The sequence below is a fragment of the Giraffa tippelskirchi genome, chromosome 1, assembly GCF_054371585.1.
Source record: "Giraffa tippelskirchi isolate mGirTip1 chromosome 1, T2T-mGirTip1v1.2.pri, whole genome shotgun sequence".
In the NCBI taxonomy this organism is placed as follows: Eukaryota; Metazoa; Chordata; class Mammalia; order Artiodactyla; family Giraffidae; genus Giraffa; species Giraffa tippelskirchi.
The window spans coordinates 142619089-142640145 of record NC_137275.1 but is presented as its reverse complement, the minus strand read 5'-3'; the positions used below and the strand labels follow the sequence as shown (position 1 = coordinate 142640145).

Sequence of the window (21057 nt, the reverse complement as noted above, 5' to 3'; positions counted from 1 at the left end):
TTTCCTCCTACTACTGGAAGGCATTTACAAATGATCAAGCTATTTTACTTCCCCTGGGCCCTATTTCCTGGAATTATAATAGACGGCGGCTGGTATTTCCACTCTATTCCTGCTGGAACCAGTCATACTGAGTTTGTTGCTAAAACCACTAGAAGTCTCCTTCCTTGAAGGCACATGTGGTCTGGTCTGGGGATTCAAGTAGCAAGTGGAACACACTTTCAGCCTTTGCCCAGCACTATATTAAACTCAGGAGAATGCTTCACCCCTAATTGTCCTCAACTAGGTCATGATTCCAGAAAACATCTACTTTTGCTGCATTGACTACACTAAAGCCTTTGACTGTGTAGATCTCAGCAAACTGTGAAAAACTCTTCAAGAGAAAGGAATACCAGGCCACATTACGTGCCTCCTGAGGAATCTGTATGCAGGTCAAGAAGCGACAGTTAGCACCAGACATGGAACAAAAGACTGGTTCCAAACTGGGAAAAGAGTACATCAAGATTGTATACTGTCACCCTGCTCATTTAACTTATATGCAGAGTACATCACGAGAAACACTGGGCTGGATGAAGCACAAGCTGGAATCAAGATTGCCGGGAAAAATATCAATAACCTCAAATATGCAGATGACACCACCCTTAAGGCAGAAAGCAAAGAGGAACTAAAGGAACACTTTCACTAAAGATGAAAGTGAAAGAAGAGAGTGAAAAAGCTGGTTTAAAACCTAAAACATCCAGAAAACGAAGATCATGGCATCCAGGCCCATCACTCCATGGAAAATAGATGGGGAAACAATGGGAAGAGAGACAGACTTTATTTTCTTGGGCTCCAAAATCACTGCAGATGTCGACTACAGCCATGAAATTAAAAGACACTCGCTCCTTGGAGGAAAAGTTATGGCAAACCTAGACAGCATATTAAAAAGCAGAGACATTACTTTCCCGACAAAGGTCCATCTAGTCAAAGCCATGGTTTTTCCAGTAGTCATGTATGGATATGAGAGTTGAAGTATAAAGAAAGCTGAGTGCTGAAGAATTGATGCTTTTGAACTGTGGTGTTGGAGAAGACTCTTGAGAATCCCTTGGACTGCAAGGAGATCCAACCAGTCCATCCTAAAGAAAATTAGTCCTGGGTGTTCATTGGAAGGACTGATGCTGAAGCAAAACTCCAATACTTTGGCCACCTGATGTGATGAGCTGACTTATTAGAAAAGACCCTGATGCTGGGAAAGATTGAAGGCAGGAGCAGAAGGGGACAACAGAGGATGAGACAGTTGGATGGCGTCACCGACTCGATGGACATGAGTTTGAACAAGCTCTGGGAGTTGGTGATGGGCAGGAAAGCCTGGCGTGCTGCAGTGCATGGGGTCGCAAAGAGTTGGACACGACTGAGGGACTGAATTCAACTGAGGTCGTGACAGAAAAGGACATGCCTGGTGTCATACACAGAGCCATGTTTCTGCACTCCAACTCTCCCTGATGCTCATAGCTCACAGCAACCAGGCAGTTTACCACAATACTCTTTGGTGGATCTTTACCGACACGGCAATTACTACTACACTGATCCAGATTCTTCAGAGAATCCTCACAAGGAATGATGAATGATCATTTTCATGCTCCATTTTATTCCACTGCATCGGCTGTGGAGCTCCATTTCAGTATGACTTCCAGTATTTGACATGTAATAATTAAAGCCTTATGACAGGTTGAAAATCTAGAGTTTGGATATGAATCCCTGATCTCCTTTTTTTGCCAGCTAACCTGCTCTTTTTTTTTTTCTTTTGCTCAGCGTGAGTATATTCTTACAAGCATGTAGACTTTAAAGCCCTTTATGTTCTGAATGGTTAGCACCCCACAAAATTCATCTCTTGAAGTCCTAAATCCCAAATTAATGATATCAGGTGACAGACCTTTTGGGATATGCTTAGGGTGTGGGGATGGAGACCTCACAACAGGAAATAATGCCCTTCTAAAAGAGATGGATATGAACTAGTCCCTCTCCTGCCCTGTGATGATACAAGGAGAACTCTGCAGTGTGAGATCTGAAGCATGCTCTCACCAGAACTGGACCACACTGACATCCAGTTTTCAGATATCCAGACTTGAGAACTAACTTGCAGCAATATATTTCTGGTCTTTGCAAACTTCCTAGTCTATGCTATTTTGTTGAAGAAGCTTGAACATGCTTCTTCAACATGAACATGAAGATACAACATGCCTTGTTTTATCCTAAGAATATCTCCAGGAGTCTGTAAAATACCTGAAAGGAGAAATCAACTTCCTCAACCCCGTTTCCTAGACATTTTGTCTGGGCCGTAACATTGCTTGAACTCAATCAATATTCATGTAACATCAATTCACAAAAATGGTAATGATAGGAGAAACAATAATATCAACATCTGTTAATAGATATGATGTGATAACACAATAATTTATATATCCTTCATGGTTCTACAAGGGAGGATATGATGAAATAATGTGTGAGATAATTTTTAAAGATCATTTGTAGAAATATTTTCTTCAAGTTTGCATTTTCAATATTTGGAAGGTGTGGTGAGTAGAAGACCCACTGTCCACTTTTAGTGGAGTGATTCTCAAGTACTTTGCTTGTAAATGTTTTCCTCATTAGCCTATGCCTTTGGGAGTCAACCTGAATGCTTCTTTCAAATAGTCTATGATGCTCTGAACTCTGAGTGACAGCTCTGTCATCTTCCCCAAGGTGAAACTGTGGAATAAGAGTTTGTCAGAGTGTGTGCAAGTACGAACATTGGTATTCCCCTTGCACACTCACCCAGAGCTCCATTAGGACAAATAGTGCAAAAATGAAAAAAAGGTATTGTGCACTGAACTTGTCTTCTCATTTCTTAATCATCCAATTATTTCCTAACTTCCTTGCCGCGAGACTCCCATGAGGATAAGTCCGGGCCGGATAATGTGAGAAGTGCTATTACCCCGTGTAGTCCTGGTCCTTGGAAGCATCCCATGTGATCCACCAGACTTTTCTGTTTGCCTTCGAGGAGAATAGACTCAAGTACTACAGGCAAATTTGGAGTCACAGGTTGATGATGGAAAAAATCTCAAAACAATGGCACCAATGTTCTCAACTCACTCTTTGGAGGAGAGCAAGCTAGAAGATTCACCTGATCAAGAAGGCCTGCATTGTGCTCTTCAAAGAAGGAAAGTAAAGCGTCCATTAGAATCAAATTCCTGACACATTGCTGTTTACCTGTTAAAGAAGCTAAGCTTTAGGTTAACTGACAAATACCTTTAACAACATTCTCTCTTAAAAACTTTTCCATAAAAAAATAAATTTCATATGTTGAAATAGCAAATACCCTCAAAACACATAAAATCTGTTCAATTATGTTATAAAATTATTTATTTAAGAAAAGAGATTGTGTTTTCCTGTCTAGATATTTTTGTAAAATTGTGATTTTCATTTCCGACATTTTTCAGCTTATAAGCAAACAGATGATCACTTTGGAGGCTTCAGCAAACAACAGTCTGGTATAGTGGAGATTTGTCACAAGTATAATTTTCATTTTATCTGTTGACTTTTCTTGAGGATTCTTACATGAGGGAAAGGCACTTTTCAATTTCCACTTTGACAACCTCCCAGGCACAGGGGCTGTATTCCTTTCCCTTCAGGTAGAGATGGATTCCTTGGAAATACTTCCGGACAGCAATTCCCAAATCGGGACAATCCAGAGTCACTTCTTCCAGCTGTTCCAGGCTCTGAGCCAGGCTGGAGAGTAGTTTGTCGAGGAGAGTGCTGTTCCAAGCAGCACAGCTGCTCTCCATGGTGAAGAGGTTGAAGATCTGCTGGAGCATCAGTTGGCGATAACAGGTGCCTTGAGTCATCTGGATTGGGGTGATATTCTCTCTTCTCCAAGGAAACTTGAAGTCGTGTCTGTGCTCTAGGCATGACTGAGAGGGGATCGTTTTCATCTGTCTCAAATGTATGAAGATTTCTTTGTTGTCAAGAGGACAAGCAGGGATGAAGCGGAGCATCACTCCTACCACTAGCAAATAGATTTTGGCCATAGAGAGTTTCCGTGATTCACTGGAAGGCCAACAGGGGGCGCGCGGATACCGCTAATCAATGAGCGAAACGTTTCTTCGCCTCGTCCTGGCACAGCGCGCTTCTCTGGGCGTTCACAAGAGGGCGAAGGATGTCTTTTTATCGGTTTTATTAGGGACTTTGCGAGTTCTGAGATTTCCTTTCAGTGGGTTTGGCAGCCAGACAGGAAAGGCGTCGCTGCTCAGAGACCAAGTTGGTGCTCCTTTAATAGTGCACTAAGAAATCTTCAGCCTGAGCCCTCGCCAGAGACATGTTGTGTGGTGGTAAGCCCGGAACCTTGCGTTTTCTGCTTTCCCCCGAGTGTTGTGCTTTCTTTTCGCACAGAAACATGAGCGAGGCCACTTTTACAAAGAAAATGCGTTTACGGAGGCTTTTGAAGCGGAGAATTAGAACGAGTTGGGGCCGATTTTACAGATCCAGGCTCATTTCTGGCGCGATGAAGGGACAGCTGACGGAAAGGGGAACTTGGCGGCGGCGACGGGACGACTGGACGGTGCTGGGGACGCCCTGGGGGGAATCGGAGCGCGGTCCCCACCCGGGCCAAGAACGGGGAAGCTGTGCGCCCCTGGAGATGCTCTGGGACTTGCAAGGTGTCGTTCAAGGAATTGGCCTTGAAGTGGGGGAGTAAGTCTTGAACAACTGAAAAGTAGGAATATTCAAAAACTCACAGCGCTGTATTTTCATGCGTTTAAATTTCTATTTAATTATATTTGTCTCATTAAATATTTAAATGTTTTAATTTTTGAAATATTTTATGAAAACATTTAAAATATTGATATATGATATTAAAATATGTGAGTATTGAACTATTTATTCATTTTATGAAAATATTTTAAATGTTAGATAATATATTAAAATATTAGTTTTGAAATGATATTAATATTTATTAATATTTTATTAAATTCTTTTTAAGCTATGGTTTATTTATACTGAAACAAGTATTTAATATGATTTTACTTTACTGGCTTTAATGGAAGCCAACCTTTTAACCTTCAACATCACTTCTATATTTGTTTGACAATTTTTGTGACTCTGTGACAGTCTTAAATAATTTTTATTTAACCTGAGTTTCTGAAATACCGCTGCCAGCACCCCACCTTGAGTGTAGTGAAGAATAAAGAATTAGTGCAGATGTCCCTGGTGCAATGATTAAGACTGTGCTTTCAATGAAGGAGGTGCGAATTTGATGCCTGGTCTGGGAATTAAGATCCCACATGCAGTGCTGTGCAGTCAAAAAGAAAGGAAGAAGGATGGAAGAGAGAGAGGGAGATAGGAATGAAGGAAGAAGAGGCAGTGTCCTGTACAAAGCGTTAAGGGCATTTACCAGGTCTGATCTTTTCATTTTCTTTAGGATGAATTTTATAGGTGAAATGAAAATTGCCCAGATTTCATTGGCAATGTGAAGCCTTTCTTTGTAAGACACATATGATCTTGCAAATGAAAGGGCATTGCTTGTCTTTCTTGAAAATTTTGATGTTTTGTTCAGCGTGTATATTTTGGTATTTTCATTTTTTAATATTTAGTTACAATGTTATTTATCTTGATGTCTTAGACTTGGTGCCATTTAACATTTCATACTCAAGAGAAGTCCTTTCTTACTTTACCGCAATACTAACCCAAGAAATAGCTTTAGAAGAACTGTTGCCACCTTCCCTGGTGGCAGGGAAAGTATATGAATGTCCCATTTCTTGTCATCCTCTCCTCTTGTCACATTTTATAACCGATTTCCTGGCCTCTTTAACCATTAAAAAAAATCTATGTCTTAATATCACCAGAGGTGGTCTGAGACTAAGTGAGGATGATGTCAGGGACTGTTTACCTCATTTATACTCTTCACAGAGCAGATATAATTTTGTAAGACAATTTTTCAAGATGCTGGTCCCGAGCAAAAGGATTCAAGTGCTGTAAGATTTCTTTTCATAATGTTCCAGGACTGCTGTAAGCGTGGAATCTTGGGATCTGCTCCTTCACAGCACTTTGGGCGCCCCCTCTCCTAGGCTTTGGTTTTGGTGGGCCTCAAAACACAGCATTTTAGCCATTTCCCTTCTCTCCATTTCTTTTTAAACAAAACTGTCATTTTTTTTTTCTTTTAGAAACAAATTTCCTTTAACTAACTACAAATCTGATTTCTTTTTCTCTCAGTATGATTTTGAAGTATGACACAATCTGTATCTTAAAAAGTAGCATCAGAGGTGGTCTAAAACCTACTGAGGTTGAGAAAAGGGAGTGCTTATTATCTCATTTATTAACAGAACAATTGTGTTTTGTTAGACAACCTTCCTAGAATCTGTTTCTCTGCAAAGAACTTCAAGTGCTGTGGGATTTCTCTCCATAATGTACCAGGCACTGATCAAAAGGGAGGAAACTTGGGCTGCTGGGCTCCTTCAGAGTCCTGCAGGCAGTCCCTCTCCTAGAATTAACACTTGGGTCTCAACATGCAGACCCTAGACAGTGTTAAGAGACTTGCAGGCAAAACTTCTTTGGTTGGACTGAGGGTGGAGTGAAGAGATTACTATTGGTTATATTAATATGAAGGATTGCTATCATTCACTAAGTTCCACATTCTCAGCCTAATTTGCAAACTGCATTATTTGAAGTAAAGGATGTCCCCTGTGACAGCTACTAAAGTTGTCTCGATGTTTCAGAAGACGAAAGGAAGGTCTGGTGTGGGCTACACTCAGGAGCCCCAGGTTGTGTGAGAGTAGAGCTTCCTGCTGCTCCCGGTCCCTCCTCTTCATCAGCTCTGAGTACTGGCCCTCAGCTGCTCTGAGCTCCTGCTGCCTCCTTCCTCCTCATCCTGCCTCGATGTCCTCTCCCCTGCTCCCAAGAGGGCAGTCATCATTCGTGCCTGACTGTTCTGGAATGCACATCATCAAGCACATTGTCACATGTGTGTGTGGTCAGCACACTTTGGTGACAGAATAAAGAAACTATATGAATTAACCCATGTTCAGTATTATGCCACTATTATCTGTAGACCATCAGAAAATAAGAACTATGGTCCTGTAAATAACTGTGGAAGAATTCAAACCTTATGTATTAGACCTTAAAAAGGAAATGCAGATGGTTGTGGATAGATATATTTTGGTGCAATTTAAACTGTCAGAATAGAGTATGTAGTCACACCTCTGAGTTCTCTTTTCCACCAAAGAAAAGAGTTAGATTGAGCTTCAGGTTTTTCTTTCAAGCTGAGTTGACTCATACAGATGAATATCTCCTTTTGGACTGAGACTTTTCCATGAGTATATCTCATTTCCAGTGTAATAACACAAAAGAAGCATCAAAGCTGTGACATTCTCCGATGCCCAGGATAGAAGGGAAAAGTTTCTCCGTGAAAACGAAATTGAGAAAAGAGCAGAACATGACAATTCTGGCCTATTTAAAGATCTTATTTGAGGGAAGGTGCTGGGAACAGCTGGATAAAGGCTGGCACAGCCCAACATCTGCAGCATCACCAAGCTCACCAGATGCCAACCCCTTTCCTGATGACATGGAGGGTGATGTTCTCCAGCCCTGGGGAATGGTGATCATCACCATTGCCACCCTCTGAGAGACCAGGAATCCCCCAAACTCAGCGCTTCAGTGAAGCTGAGTCCCAGGGCTACAGCTCAACAAGGTGCTCAAAGCTGCCTTCTCAACGCCTCTGCGGCTGGGATGGGCACCACAGATCTCCCTGTAACAGACCAACTGGCCCTGCCTGCCCAGTGGGAACTGACTCCATGTCAAGCGCCTTGAGCTCCATCGTGGGATCCACCAAGGAGACCGGAGAGTCCTGGTTGGCAGGATACCCGGGTCCAGGCAAGGCGCTGCTGGGGCCCAGGGAACGCATGGAACAGCGGGAGCAGTGAGGAAACTTCGTTTTCTGGCCCGACGGCCTAGGGGAGCTTTGCAGCCACTTAGCTCGGGGCCTCTGATTTCTGCACCTGCCTCTCCTTCCACCCTCCCCTTGCTGGGAGGAGATTTTAGCCGGAGTGCTTTACACTGGTGCCCATTTATGCAGCGACTGACAGCTGGAAATTAGAGCATGTTGTGGTGTGTTTTCAGATTCAGAGTTGTTTCTGGGCGAAGGACAGATTCGGGGAAAGGGGAAAGGCACCTACAATCTGGACTGGCACCTACTAGATATTGGGGCCCTACTGCGGGAAGACGCGAGGGCAAGACTGAGACTTACAGGAGCTCCTGGGAAAGGGAAAATGATTTAATTTAATATAAATGGTCAATTGCTCCTTCAACGTTCAACTAGTTGAAAAATATTTTAAAATGTATAAAGAAGCCTGAAACTCACACCAAGTTTAAATATTTCCCTTATGCCAAAACAAGGTCACCTGCAAATGTTTTCAAAATGACTTCTTTGTTCATCTCAGTTCAATTGAGCGAAAGCTGTAGTTGACAAACTTATGACCCAGGAACTCCCTTAAATAACAAAATTTTTAAAATCTTTCTTTCTTCCCATTTCTTTTAGCCTAGGATCTTATGTTAAGCTTTAAAATTTATAGATAGTTTTGCATTGGAGAGTTTTATTAGCTTTTTAAAAATGTCATTTCATACACATAAATTGCTTTAAAATTCGTAATCAAGATGTTTTTGTGTTCAGCATAATGTAGGTTTCCACTTAATATACCATTTGCTACTTAATAGGCACTTTATATGCCAAACACACTGATTGCATGTTGACTTGATGCCCGGTAAATATCTCGGTGTGCTTGCTACAGCTATGAGATTATTTCATTTGCTAGTAAAATTTTAAAATGTTTAGATATTCTTTGTACAATACTAGAAAAGATTAACTTATTCTAATTTGCAGAGGTAGAAGTTTTGCATTAAAAACTAGAGTTGAGCAATGCACAGATGTGGCATACTCTTCTTTAAGGTAGATATGAAATAATGGCGAAAACTTTGTATACACCTGTCACAGTAACAACTCTCACAGCTATGTTTAATGTGTCCCCAGTTCTTTATATAATCTATTCATATATGATAATTTTGTAAGTTGTTATATTATCATCATATAGAGTACATAACATGAGATGGTATATTGAATGGAGTACAGTATTCTCATTATCCCTATTTTGTTTTTAATTAGAGAATAATTGCTTTACAATGTAGTGCTGGTTTCTGCTGTACAACCATGTAAATCAGGTATAAGTACATATATATGCACTCCGATATCCCTATTTTAAAGCTGAGAAAACTGTAGTATAGGACTGAAAAATCAACTGGACTAAATGATGCAGGAAATTGAGGGAAAACTAAAGAGATGCCCAGATAACAAATATACTGGTCACCTGAGAACACAAGAGTAGCTCACAAAAAATAAAAACAAAAAATGTGGCAAGATTGTCATTTTCAAACAGTTTAACTGGTAAAACGATTTTAAGCTTATCATTATTATTATTATCATTATTACACTTACACTTTCATTGACAACCCTGAGGATCAGTAGTATCCTACCATTGTGCAGGATGCTGGGTGGGAATAAGAAATGGAGACATGCTCTGCTCTGGGGAGTCAATTCCTCCCTATTTAAGGGACTCTCAGAAGGTCCTGATGGAGGATGTGGGGGGGGCAGAGGTGTTTAAAATGAAAAGAAAGACTTTGATCTTGAAAACTACAGATGATAAGAAATTCTTAAAATAATAAACGTTGAAATATGGTGAATGAAATGTATAAATTGGTGGGATCTTTGTTGATCAATTTTTATAAATGAACCCTGGCTTGTTACTGCGGGAACTTGGATATACCTCAATAACAATATTTTCTGTGCAGCACATTGACATATTGATTATTAAACTCCTTCTTAGAAAATCATGCTATTTGAAGATAAAGAATATACCTATTACCAGTAATTAACTTCCTGTTCAAATCTCAGCCAAACATAGGTCCATGGTGCTGAATAAAAGATATGGTGGGTGTGCATGAGATGCTTCAACATATTTCAAATGGTTGAATATCAAAGTTTTGGCTTAGTTTCTGGCACAAGATGGCAGAATGGAAGGACATGCACTCATCTCCTGCAAGAGCACTGAAATTGCAAGTAGCTGTTGAAAGCCATCTACAGGAGGACTCTGGAGGCCAACCAAAAAAGATACCCCATGTCCAAAGACAACAAAGAAATTATAATGAGATGATAGGAGGAGCTCAAGCACACTAAAAATAAACCCCATACCTGCCAGTTGGGAAACCAGCAAACTGGAAAACAATACTACCAAAAAAAGTCTCTCACTATTGTGAAGGATCTAAGACTCACGTCAGGCTTTCAGGTCTGCGAATCCAGCAAAGGGCCTGGGAATCCCCAGGAAATCTGACTCTAAAGGCCAGGGAGATTTGATTACAAGACTTCCACAGGACTGTGGGGAAAAGAGACTCCATTCTCAAAGGGGACAAACAAAATCTTGCGAGCACCAAGATGCAGGGGAGCTGAGCAGCAGTGACCCCACAGGAGACTGAACCCGATCTACCTGCTAAAGTTGGAGTCTCCTGTGGAGGTGGGGCAGCAGTGGCTTGCCGTGTGGACAGGGGCACTGATAGCAGCAACCCTGGAAGGTGCCTCTTGGCGTGAGTCCCCTTGGAGGCTTCAGAAAATCAAACATTTCACGCATTAATAATGTTTCTCACGTCTTTAGTATGAGAAGGGTAACAGAGCTCTTTGTTGGGTTTTGGTCTTTCAGGAGCAAGGCAGAGGCTCCAGGAGGTGACATTACCAGCAAGTATGGACAAGGGACTTTATGGAAAGGAGAACTAGGATCCAACCCGGGACAGCCCAGGACTGGAGAGCAGAAATGCATTTCACAGCGCCTGCTCTTTGCTTCCTGCCTCTGCATGTGTTTGATTTTCTGCACTGATATGAGATCTCTATTTTTCCCTATTATTCGTCTTTGTATTACATCAAAGCATTTTCTACTAATTCATCTTTCTCAGAGAGTTTTTTACAAACTCATAGGAGTGCTTTAGAGATATGAAACCCAGAAAATGGAATTCTCTAGAGCACACAGCAAAGGAAAGTTCCCACACTGAAAACACTATGAAACTAGCACCCAAGTTGAAAAGAAAATACCTTTGCCAGGGGCCTAGGATCTTTCTAGTGTTGCCTTCCACTCACTGTCTCAGGGAAGCTGTCCTGTTTCCTCCCTGAGGGCAGCCACTCTGTGATTCTCACTGTCCTGATGATTTCTGCCAGGAGCACTTAATGCCTCTTTTGTGATATGGACTCGTATCCAAACAGTAATCCTGTGAAAACTGCTCTTATTGTCCCCATATTAAAGATGAGGAAACTCACCTGTTGTGTTTGTGATATTTTTCAGGGTCACTCTGCTGGTAAATAGCAGAGCTGGGATTCAGAGGCTTTGGAATTTCTAGAACTCTCCTTTACTTGGGCTCTCTTCCTGTGGCTTCCACTCTGACTACACCATGCAGCTAGAAACCAGCACAGAACAGAGCTCCTGTGTTGGAGGCAGTGAAGTTACTGTGTAAGGGAGTGAACTGCTCAGGAAGGGAGTGCTGAGGAGAAGGTGGAGACAGAGTAACAGGAGTCAGGAGCAGCCAGTCCACTCCGTATGTCATCAGGTTTCCAGCAGGAGGTGACATCTTCCCTCAGATATTTACATCAACCATTCTTTAATGAGTGGTTATCAATTAGTTATGCCTAGGGCATCAAAACTAACCGTTTTCTACAATTTCATAATTCCTTTCTACCTGTTTTCTTTTTGGCACCCTCCACAGCTTATAGGATCTTAGTTCCTCAACCAAGACTCCCAGGAGGGAAAGTCAGAGTTCTAACAACTGCACCCACAGAAAATTCCCAGAATTCGACATTTTGACAAATGTTTCCTAGAAAGTGATAGAACTGTTCCATAGTATAAAGTGAACAAATACTATTTTGTGATAGTTATATGTAGACAAAGTAAGGATTTAGGTTTTCAAACTGAAAACTTAAAAAATTTATCTTGATAACTATTTAGTAAATAAAAAAATTACAATTGTAATGAAATAGGGGAATATAGTTTCTAAATTTTAATACAGTGTAAACATACACATATTTTATATGAAAATAAAAATATAATGAGATAAAATATTACATTAACTAAATAAATACAGAATAAATAAGTAACATTAGAGCAGGCATCGCTTAAGGATTGATTCCCCTGCACCTGAATACTTATATGTCTACTTGCTTATTACTACTGACATGTATTGGCTGAGTTAATTCAATAAATTTGGTGGCTAAAGCAGAATTCAGAGTGTTCAGAAATGACCCCAGGAGAGTATACATGGATGACATGTCATCTTAGTCAGTGAGAGTCATGTCAAGGTGAGTTCAGGTCTCCATCGATCTTTCTTAAGCTTTCTTGCAAGCTGGTTGATGAAGACAAGGATCTCATGATCTCCCCTCTGACGATTTCCCAGGCGCAGTCGCTGTATTCCTTCTCTTGCAGGTAGACATGGATGCCCTGGAAGTACCTCTTCACGGCCTCTGTGGGGTCCGTCCTACCCAGGGCAGAGTCTTCCTCTCCCATCACCTGCCCCAGGCAGGCGTCCAGGCCCTCCAGCTGCTGAAGGAGGCCCGTGCGGAGCTGCTTCAGGAGGGTGGTGTCCCAGGCAGCAGAGGAGCGCTCTGTGTTGAAGAGGTTCAAGCTCTGCTGGAGCATCTCGTGGAGAAAAGAGAAGGCCTGGTCCTCCTGGAGCTGGCCGACCTCCACCATCTGCTGGGGGAAAGCGAAGTCTTTTCTGTCCTGCAAACAGAAGTGAGGGGAGAGTTTGCTTATTTGGCCCAGGAGCCTGAGGTTCTTTCTGCCAACCAGCACGTGTTTCTGAGACCAGTCACAGCCCAGGGATCCTCCAGGGCTGTAGCTGAACAGCACCAGGGCCATCAGTAGAGAGAGCACGAAGGCCATGGGGAAGATGAGGCTGCTGCTGGGCTGGCTGAGACGGCGTCTGCGTGAACCTTTGGGTAGGTTCTCTGATGCCATGCTTTCTAAGCAAGGCCATTAAATAGGGAACACGGTAGTTTTCATTTTCCAGTCATTTCTATACACTTTTACTTCCTTTTTTGGTTTTCTGTTATGTATTCTCATTACAGTCAAAGAAAATTTCTTCCATCTAGACTATTCAGTCCTGAATATTCATTGGAAGGACGGATGCTGAAGCTGAAACTCCAATACTTTGGCCACCTGATGGGAAGAGCTGACTTATTTGAAAAGACCCTGAGGCTTGGAAAGATTGAGGGCAGCAGGAGAAGGGGACAAAAGAGGATGAGATGGTTGGATGACATCACCGACTCAATGGACATGGGTTTGGGTGGACTCCGGGAGTTGGTGATGGACAGGCAGGCCTTGCATGCAGCGGTTCATGGGGTCACAAAGAGTCAGATACGACTGAGCGACTGAACTGAGCTGAACTGAACTAGACTATTAATTTTGCCTTTTCCTAGTGATTCAGGTGTGCGCATCCAAGTGGATATTTTTCAGTCAAATGAGAAAGGTCTTTGTCTTAAGTCAGAACTGATGCACATTTGTAATTACAGATGTTATTGCCCTTTGTCTCTCACGCGTAAGTGTTGCTCTTTCTCATCCATGAACACATTTGACTTGCTCTTAGGCTCCGTTTTTCCCTCTTATTTCCATAGGAAGCCAGGCTCTGTCAACTCAATGGTTTCCGTATTTATAAGGGATTTAGCAGATCACTGTGGCAGTTAAGCTCTTTGAAACAAATGATGAGTTTTCTTTACTGTTTGATTTAGAGAAGAGGCTGATTATTATCAGTCCCTGAACTCCTCCCACATTTCTCTTCCTTCTAGAACACATTCCTGCAGATCCCTGCCCTTCAGGGAACCATGAGGGCAGGACTATTACAGACATCACCCTTTCTTTCCACCATTTACTCCCCTGTGGTCCTCCAGAGACTGGGCCAATACCCCCACCAGAATCCTGGTTCTTCTCAGGGAACATGGGTGAGGAGCCTGTAATTCCAGGATAATTGTATTTCCCCAGCAGCGCCACACTCACAAGGGAGAGGTCACAGGGAGCCACCCCCTGTCCTCTGGAGGGACAGAGTCCCCTTGCTCACCTGCTGGACTCCCTCCCTCCCAGAGGGCAGGCTCACCACATCCTGTGGACTCGAAAATCTCCTTTCTGTGGAGGGTTTGTTTATTTGTTGGGAAAATATTGTCTTCCTGAAACCCCAACCTCTTCCTTGGAGTTTTGTGTGAAGGGCCCTAGTTCTCCGTGGTGACCTCTTCTTCTCCTGACCCATTTCCCCAGGTGTCCAAAGTGTCAGCAGTGCTCAGATGCTGAGAGCAAAAGTGTGTTTGTGCAAGTTGGTAGTGGAGGAGTTTCCAACTGCAATTATTACACTTTTTGTACATAAATAATATTTACTTTGCCAAGTATAGCTTTTATTATTCAACTCTTTTACTTAAACTGTTCAACATTTGTTCTGCTCAGAGTTTCTGAGCTGGAGGAAGGAGATTCAGTGATGGTGTTGTCTCTTATTGGAAGCTTATGTCACAGGATCTAATGAGTTTCAGACATTTATTCAGGCAGGTGATTCTACTGGGCATTTCTGTTCCTCTGTTTCTATCTCCTCTGAGACTGCAGGGCAGTGAGACCCAGGGCACTAGATCAGGAGAAATAGCCTTCTTTCGTTTACTTGAGTGTAATTTTTCATTTTGTATGCAGGTCAGGAAGCCACAGTTAGAAGTGGACATGGAACAACAGACTGGTTCCAAATAGGAAAAAGACTCCGTCAAGGCTGTATATTGTCACTCTGCTTATTTAACTTATATGCAGAGTACATCATGAGAAACACTGGGCTGGATGAAGCACAAGCTGGAATCAAGATTGCCAGAAGAAATAGCAATAACCTCAGATATGCAGATGACACTACCCTTATGGCAGAAAGTGAAGAAGAACTAAAGAGCTTCTTGATGAAAGTGAAAGTGGAGAGTGAAAAAGTTGGCTTAAACCTCAACATTCAGAAAACTAAGATCACGGCATCCAGTCCTATCACTTCATGGCAAATAGATGGGGAAACAGTGGAAATGGTGGCTGACTTTATTTTGGGGGCCTCCAAAATCATTGCAGATGTTGATTGCAGCCAAGAAATTAAAAGACGCTTACTCCCTGGGAGGAAAGTTATGACCAACCTAGACAGCATATTAAAAAGCAGAGACATTACTTTGTCAACAAAGGTCCGTCTAGTCAAGGCTATGATTTTCCCAGTAGTCATGTATGGATGTGAGAGTTGGACTATAAAGAAAGCTGAGCACAGAAGAATTGATGCTTTTGAACTGTGGTGTTGGAGAAGACTCTTGAGAGTCCCTTGGACTGCAAGAAGATCCAGCCAGTGCATCCTAAAGGAAATCAGTCCTGGGTGTTCATGGAAGGACTGATGTTGAAGCTGAAACTCCAATATTTTGGCCACCTGATGCGAAGAGCTGACTCTTTTGAAAAGACCCTGATGTTGGGAAAGATTGAGGGAAGGAGAAGAAGGGGATGACAGAGGATGAGATGGTCAGATGGCATCACCGACTCAATGGACATGGGTTTGGGTAAACTTCGGGAGTTGGTGATGGACAGGGAGGCCTGGTGTGCTGCGGTTCATGGTGTCACAAAGAGTCAGACACGACTGAGTGACTGAACTGAACTGATATACACTGAGTGACTTATTGGACAATGTTGGTATTCCTGCCTCTGGTCTGGTTCTATTTCGAGATGAGACAAGAACAATAAAGGGAAGTAACGAAAGCCAGAGGGGCTGCATCTCTATCACTTTCAAGACGTTAGACTTTTTTTGTTTCTCTTTGCAACTTTCCTAGAAAGTAAAATTGCACAGTTGTTTTGTGGGCGACAAGAAAACAAGGGTAAGTCTCAATGTCATGAGCATGAAAGAAGGGAAGTGGTTTTCCCCTGACATAATGATGTATTCTGAGCTAGCAAACTGCAGTGCAGCATACCTGGGACTAGGCTGTGGCAAAGGGGAAGGATGAGGCCAATACGAAAACAGAAAGACTGGGACCGGGCTGCTTCTTACAGAAGCTCAATGAAGGCCAAGTCCTGGGTCAGTTGACTGCCTTCAGCTTTGGAAGACCAGCTAGCTGATTTCCCTTTCCTTTAATCCACATGTGGTCAGTATAAGGGGAGAAGGAAGAGAGACGGGCAATCAGAACCCCAGTTGCTAGAACACAAACCCTTTCTGGCAGGGTTTAGGTGATGCCAGCCTCGCCTAGCATCTGTGTAGTTGACAAATCCACTTGGGCAATGATAAGATGCTTTGAAAAAACTAGAATGAAAGGGAATTAAATGATTCCAAAAGATCCTGATCTTAATCTGGGTAACAGTACAATTATGAAATTAAAAGTAATAGCTGAATTTTATTGATTGCTAACCTTAATGATCTCCCTAATATTCCAGTTCGTGATACGATGACATTGATGGGTAGGGTTTCTGCAGGTTTCTTAAGAATTTTAAAAATATTTCTCTTATGTGTTAATTTGGCTGGGCCAGGTCTTAGTTGAAGCATGCTGGATCTTGGATCTTCCTTGCTTCAGGCAGGATATTTACTTGGGCCATGGGAAGTCTTGCTTGCCACATGCAGGATCTAGTTTCCTGACCAGAGATCCAGCTGAGGCTCCCTGCTTTGGGAGCATGGTGTCCTGGCCACTGAAGCATCAGGGAAGTCTCGAGGGGTTAGGGTTTCAATATTTGAATTTGGGGAACACACACACTTTCAGTCTGTAACACGGTAATAAGAAGATCCCAAGGTATTGTGTTTATGGCAAGGATTCATTATGATATATTTCATTCTTGGTATTTATTTGAGGAGAAAGAACACATTCCTTGATGCTACCCTCACTTTTTATGGCACATCCTTCCTGAATTGATACTGATTAAATGGTACAAGACTACTGTGAACCTAATTACCAAGGACCTACCAGGCTTCCCTGGTGGCTCAGATAATCAAGAATCCGCCTGCAATGCAGGAGACCAAGGTTCAATCCCTGAGTCGGGAAGATCCCCTGGAGAAGGAAATGGTAACCCACTCCAGTATTCTTGCTTGGAGAATTCCATGGGCAGAGGAGCCTGACGGGCTACAGTTCATGGGGTCACAAAGAGTCGGACTCAACTGAGCGACTAACACCTTCACCAGACAAATTCCCCAGACTATCAGTGTTCATCAAAAATGGCAGTGACCACAACTACAAATTCCTTAGCCTCTGTAAGGGACTCACTTAATCCTTCCAACATAGTTGAAACTGAGTTACTATTCTCCTTTTCAAGAGCCCCCTGCTAAGACTTTATTTGAATAAAATAATCTAATAATGAAATTGCAAATCCAGGTTTCAAAACCTAATATGTCAGATTCCAAACTCCCTACGCACAGCACAAACACCTGAGCACACTGCATGTACTGAGCTCTCTCTTGTTTTCCTATTTTACTTCTAACACAAGATGTTACTGTGGTGTTTCACACCTCGGTGTTACAAATCTCTTATTTCCATTAGTTAACGTCTCCCTCCAAATTCTAGATAACCTGAGTGATTTACAAAGTATCCTGGTTATTTTGTATAAGAAGCATAATTAAATCATCAACTGGTAGTTATTACTGAGAGTCTAACTGTGCTTGACAAAGTAATTCTAATAATTATAAAATAATCATATGTAATTGTCCAAGATGACTCATAGATTATTAAGTGATCCTCATCATAAAATTGAGATACATGATGGACAAAATCCTTGAGAGTTACGACCCACGCACGAGACTGGATTACGAACATTTCAGTGAATCCTCTGTGGAAAACCCCATGCTGAACTTGTGGATATAGGTAAAGCATATTTAATACTACCAAATTACATGAATATAGGAAATGACTGAAAGAAGAGAAGACGACATATGCTAACGGGTGAATTGTGAGGGATGGAGCAGAACATCCCCATGGCCATCAGCAGGGAAACCAGGAGTTCAGAAATTCAGCACCTCACCTGGGCCTCAGTGAAACAGCTCAGGTCCTGCACTAAGCTAAGCCGCCCTCCCAACTCCTTTTGCTGCGCCCCAACGGCCGGGAGGGGGCGCCCGATCTCTCAGTAACTGACAGACCGGCGCCGCAAACGCAGCTGGACCCGCCTCCCGGTACAGAGCGGCCAACTCGGGCGGCGGATCCACGGGGAGAACTCGGGGGTCGCCCTCGGCAGGAGCCGCGACCCCGGCGAGGCGTCGCCGGGGCCCAGGGAGCGCGCGAGCAGAAAGGAAACTTCTTTTTCGGGACCGACTGCCAGGGGAGCTTTGCCGACGCTCCTCTCAGAGCCTTTGATTTCAGCACCTGCCCTTGTATCCACCCTCCCCTTCCTGGGAGACTTTACCCAGAGGATTTACACGGTTGCCCATTTGTGCTGCGATTGATGGCGGAAAATCAGAGCATGTTGTGGTATGTTTTCAGAATCAGGACTGTTTCTAGGGGAAAGGACTGATTCAGGGACAATGGGAAAGGCATCTACAATCTGGACAGAAATCTACTAGACATTGGGACCCTCCAGTGGGAAGGAAGACGTGGGGATTAGACTGAGGCTTAAAGGAGCCCCAGGGGAAAGAGAAAATTATTTCATTCAATATTAATATAAAAGGTAAATTTCTCCTATAATGTTAATTGTTTGAAAAATCTTTTTAAATGTATAAGTCTTAAACTCACATCAAGTTGAAATATTTTCCTTATGCCACAACAGTACTTTTAAGTTCCTGGCTTTAATGGAAGCAAAATCATCAGTAATGTTTTCAAATTGCTACTTTAAATGTATCTCTCTCCACTGAGGGAATGCCATATTTGACAAAATTATGACCCGGTAACTACCTTAAATAACCAATCTCAACTTACAAAATCCTTTTTCCTCTCATTTCTTTTAACCAAGGATCATCTATTAAACATTCATTTTTTTATGTAGTCAGTTTTTCATTGGAGAGTTTCATTAACTTTTTCAAAATATCAAATCATATGGATAAGTTGCTTAAAAACCTGCCATCAAAATGCTTTTGATTTTAGCATAATGAGTGCTCAGTAGGTACCAACTGTGAAATAGGCAGCTGGGTATATGATTCCAGCATGCATCTTGGGAAGGCATCACCATCAAGACAGATCTTTAAAGCCCTGAAAACTAGAGCAGGTCATGACCTAGTTCATGAGTGTGAATGGAAAACAGTTCTGGGCCCTGAACACAGGAAAACCACAAGTGTCTTTGTCACAAGTGAAACTCAGACTGGATACCAGCCAGATGGCAGGAGTGCAGTGTGAATGTGGAGCCTGGGATCCGGTTGAGGACCTTGCAATCTGTGTGTCTTCTAGCTGGAGATCACGGAGTTTGAACAAAAATGATTAATGAGCTTCTTTACATGGGTGAAGTGACAGTGCAAGAGCAATGGGTGCACTGTGTGTGGATCAGAAATTCACAGAAGAAACCTGCATTCCCAGTGGATATGACGGGGAAAGGCTGCCACCTATTCTAGCATCCTGGTCTTAAAACTAAAGTCTCAACTCCACAGCTCTTCTTCTCAGCTCTACTGTGATGCTGGGGCTCCAGTTCCTTCCAGTACATTTCTCCTTTGCCTGCAGATTGTTTTTCTTTCTGAGTTCTCCCTTACCAATTCCAAGAGGTGGACTAGAAGGATAGAGTATGACTGATAACAACTGCCATCAGTTAGGAAAAGGAAAACTAATGGTTGCTGCTAGATGCTATGTGTCACCAGTCAGATTGGCAAAAACTAAAAAGGATGATTAGATCCTGTTTTGGTCAATGTGTGAGAACATATAAGGACTTACATGGTCTTGAATATGGATTAATGTAGCCATTGTTATCGTGGACAGTTGGCAGCATGCATGTGCAAGGTTTATGTATTTTGACCAATAAAATTGACTTCATGGCCTCTTGTTCGAGAATGACTCTCACTTGGGTATAAGACACCTGCATATGCTTGTAGCAGTCTCTCTAAAGGCACTAATTTCTGAGAAGGACCGACCCTAGGAGGTGACACTGCCAGCACTTAGGGACTGAAGTCTTTATGGAAAACAACTAGGACCAAAGCCAGGACAGCCCAGGGCTGGAGAGCAGAACCTCACACTCCATGGCCTTTGCTCTTTTCTTCCTGCCTCTGCTTCGCTGCTGAAAGACTGAAACCCACCAGAGAGTTGAGAAGGTAATTTTAGAAATATCTAAAGAAGTAGTAGAGCAGTACTCATACTAAAGAAGCAGAAACATTATAATGAGTAACGTGTGCGATTCTCCGCATCCCTCTGAGGTCTCTAGGATTTCCCTATTACTCGTTTTTATAGTAGACCAAAGCATTTTCTACTAATCCTTCTTTCTCAAAAAATTTGTATGACTTCTAAGAATACTTCTAGAAGTCTGAAACACAGAAATTGGAATTATCTTCAGCATTGAGCACAGGAGAGTTCACACACTGAATATACTGTGAAACTAGCACCCAAGTTAAATATTTTTACCAAAGACCTAGCAGCTTTCTACTGTTGCCTTTCAGTCACTGCCTCAGGCCAGCTGTCCTGTCTCCTCCCTGTGGGCAGCTACTCTGAGACTCTCACTGTCCTGATTATTTCTGCCAAGCACACTTTTATGCTTCTTGTAACATGGACTCATTGACCCGAATAGTAGTCCTGTGAAAAACTACTGTTATTTTCCCCATGTTTGAGAAGAAGATCAAGACAGCATGTGTGCCTGCGTGCATGCTAAGTTGGTTCAGTCGTGTCCGACTCTTGTGACCCATGGATGTAGCCCATGAGGCTCCTCTGTCCATGGGATTTTCAAGAAAGAATACTGCAGTGGGTTGCCATTTCCTTCTCTTTAGTGTTTGTGATATTTTTCAGGGACACACTGCTGTAAAATAACAGAGCTGCAATTCAAAGGTTTTGAAACTTCTAGAACTCTCCTTTCACTTGTGTTATCTTCCAGTGATTTCCACTGAGAGAAACTTTGAAGCTAG

The 21057-nt window shown here is 42.5% G+C and overlaps 2 protein-coding genes across 2 annotated transcripts; both read right to left on the bottom strand.

The window, feature by feature from the left end:
* Positions 1–3569: 3569 nt before the first annotated feature.
* On the bottom strand, positions 3570–4043 carry LOC145507131 (interferon tau-11-like). The gene has a single exon (XM_081493444.1). The coding sequence runs from the start codon at positions 4041–4043 to the stop codon at positions 3570–3572; it is 474 nt and encodes a 157-aa protein (XP_081349570.1).
* An 8340-nt stretch (positions 4044–12383) lies between these two features.
* On the bottom strand, positions 12384–12971 carry LOC145513940 (interferon omega-1-like). The gene has a single exon (XM_081515278.1). The coding sequence runs from the start codon at positions 12969–12971 to the stop codon at positions 12384–12386; it is 588 nt and encodes a 195-aa protein (XP_081371404.1).
* Positions 12972–21057: the final 8086 nt, after the last annotated feature.

Excerpts from the sequence above, each read along its gene's own strand:
- LOC145507131 (XM_081493444.1), bottom strand. The coding sequence starts at position 4,043 with ATGGCCAAAATCTATTTGCTAGTGGTAGGAGTGATGCTCCGCTTCATC.
- LOC145513940 (XM_081515278.1), bottom strand. The coding sequence starts at position 12,971 with ATGGCCTTCGTGCTCTCTCTACTGATGGCCCTGGTGCTGTTCAGCTAC.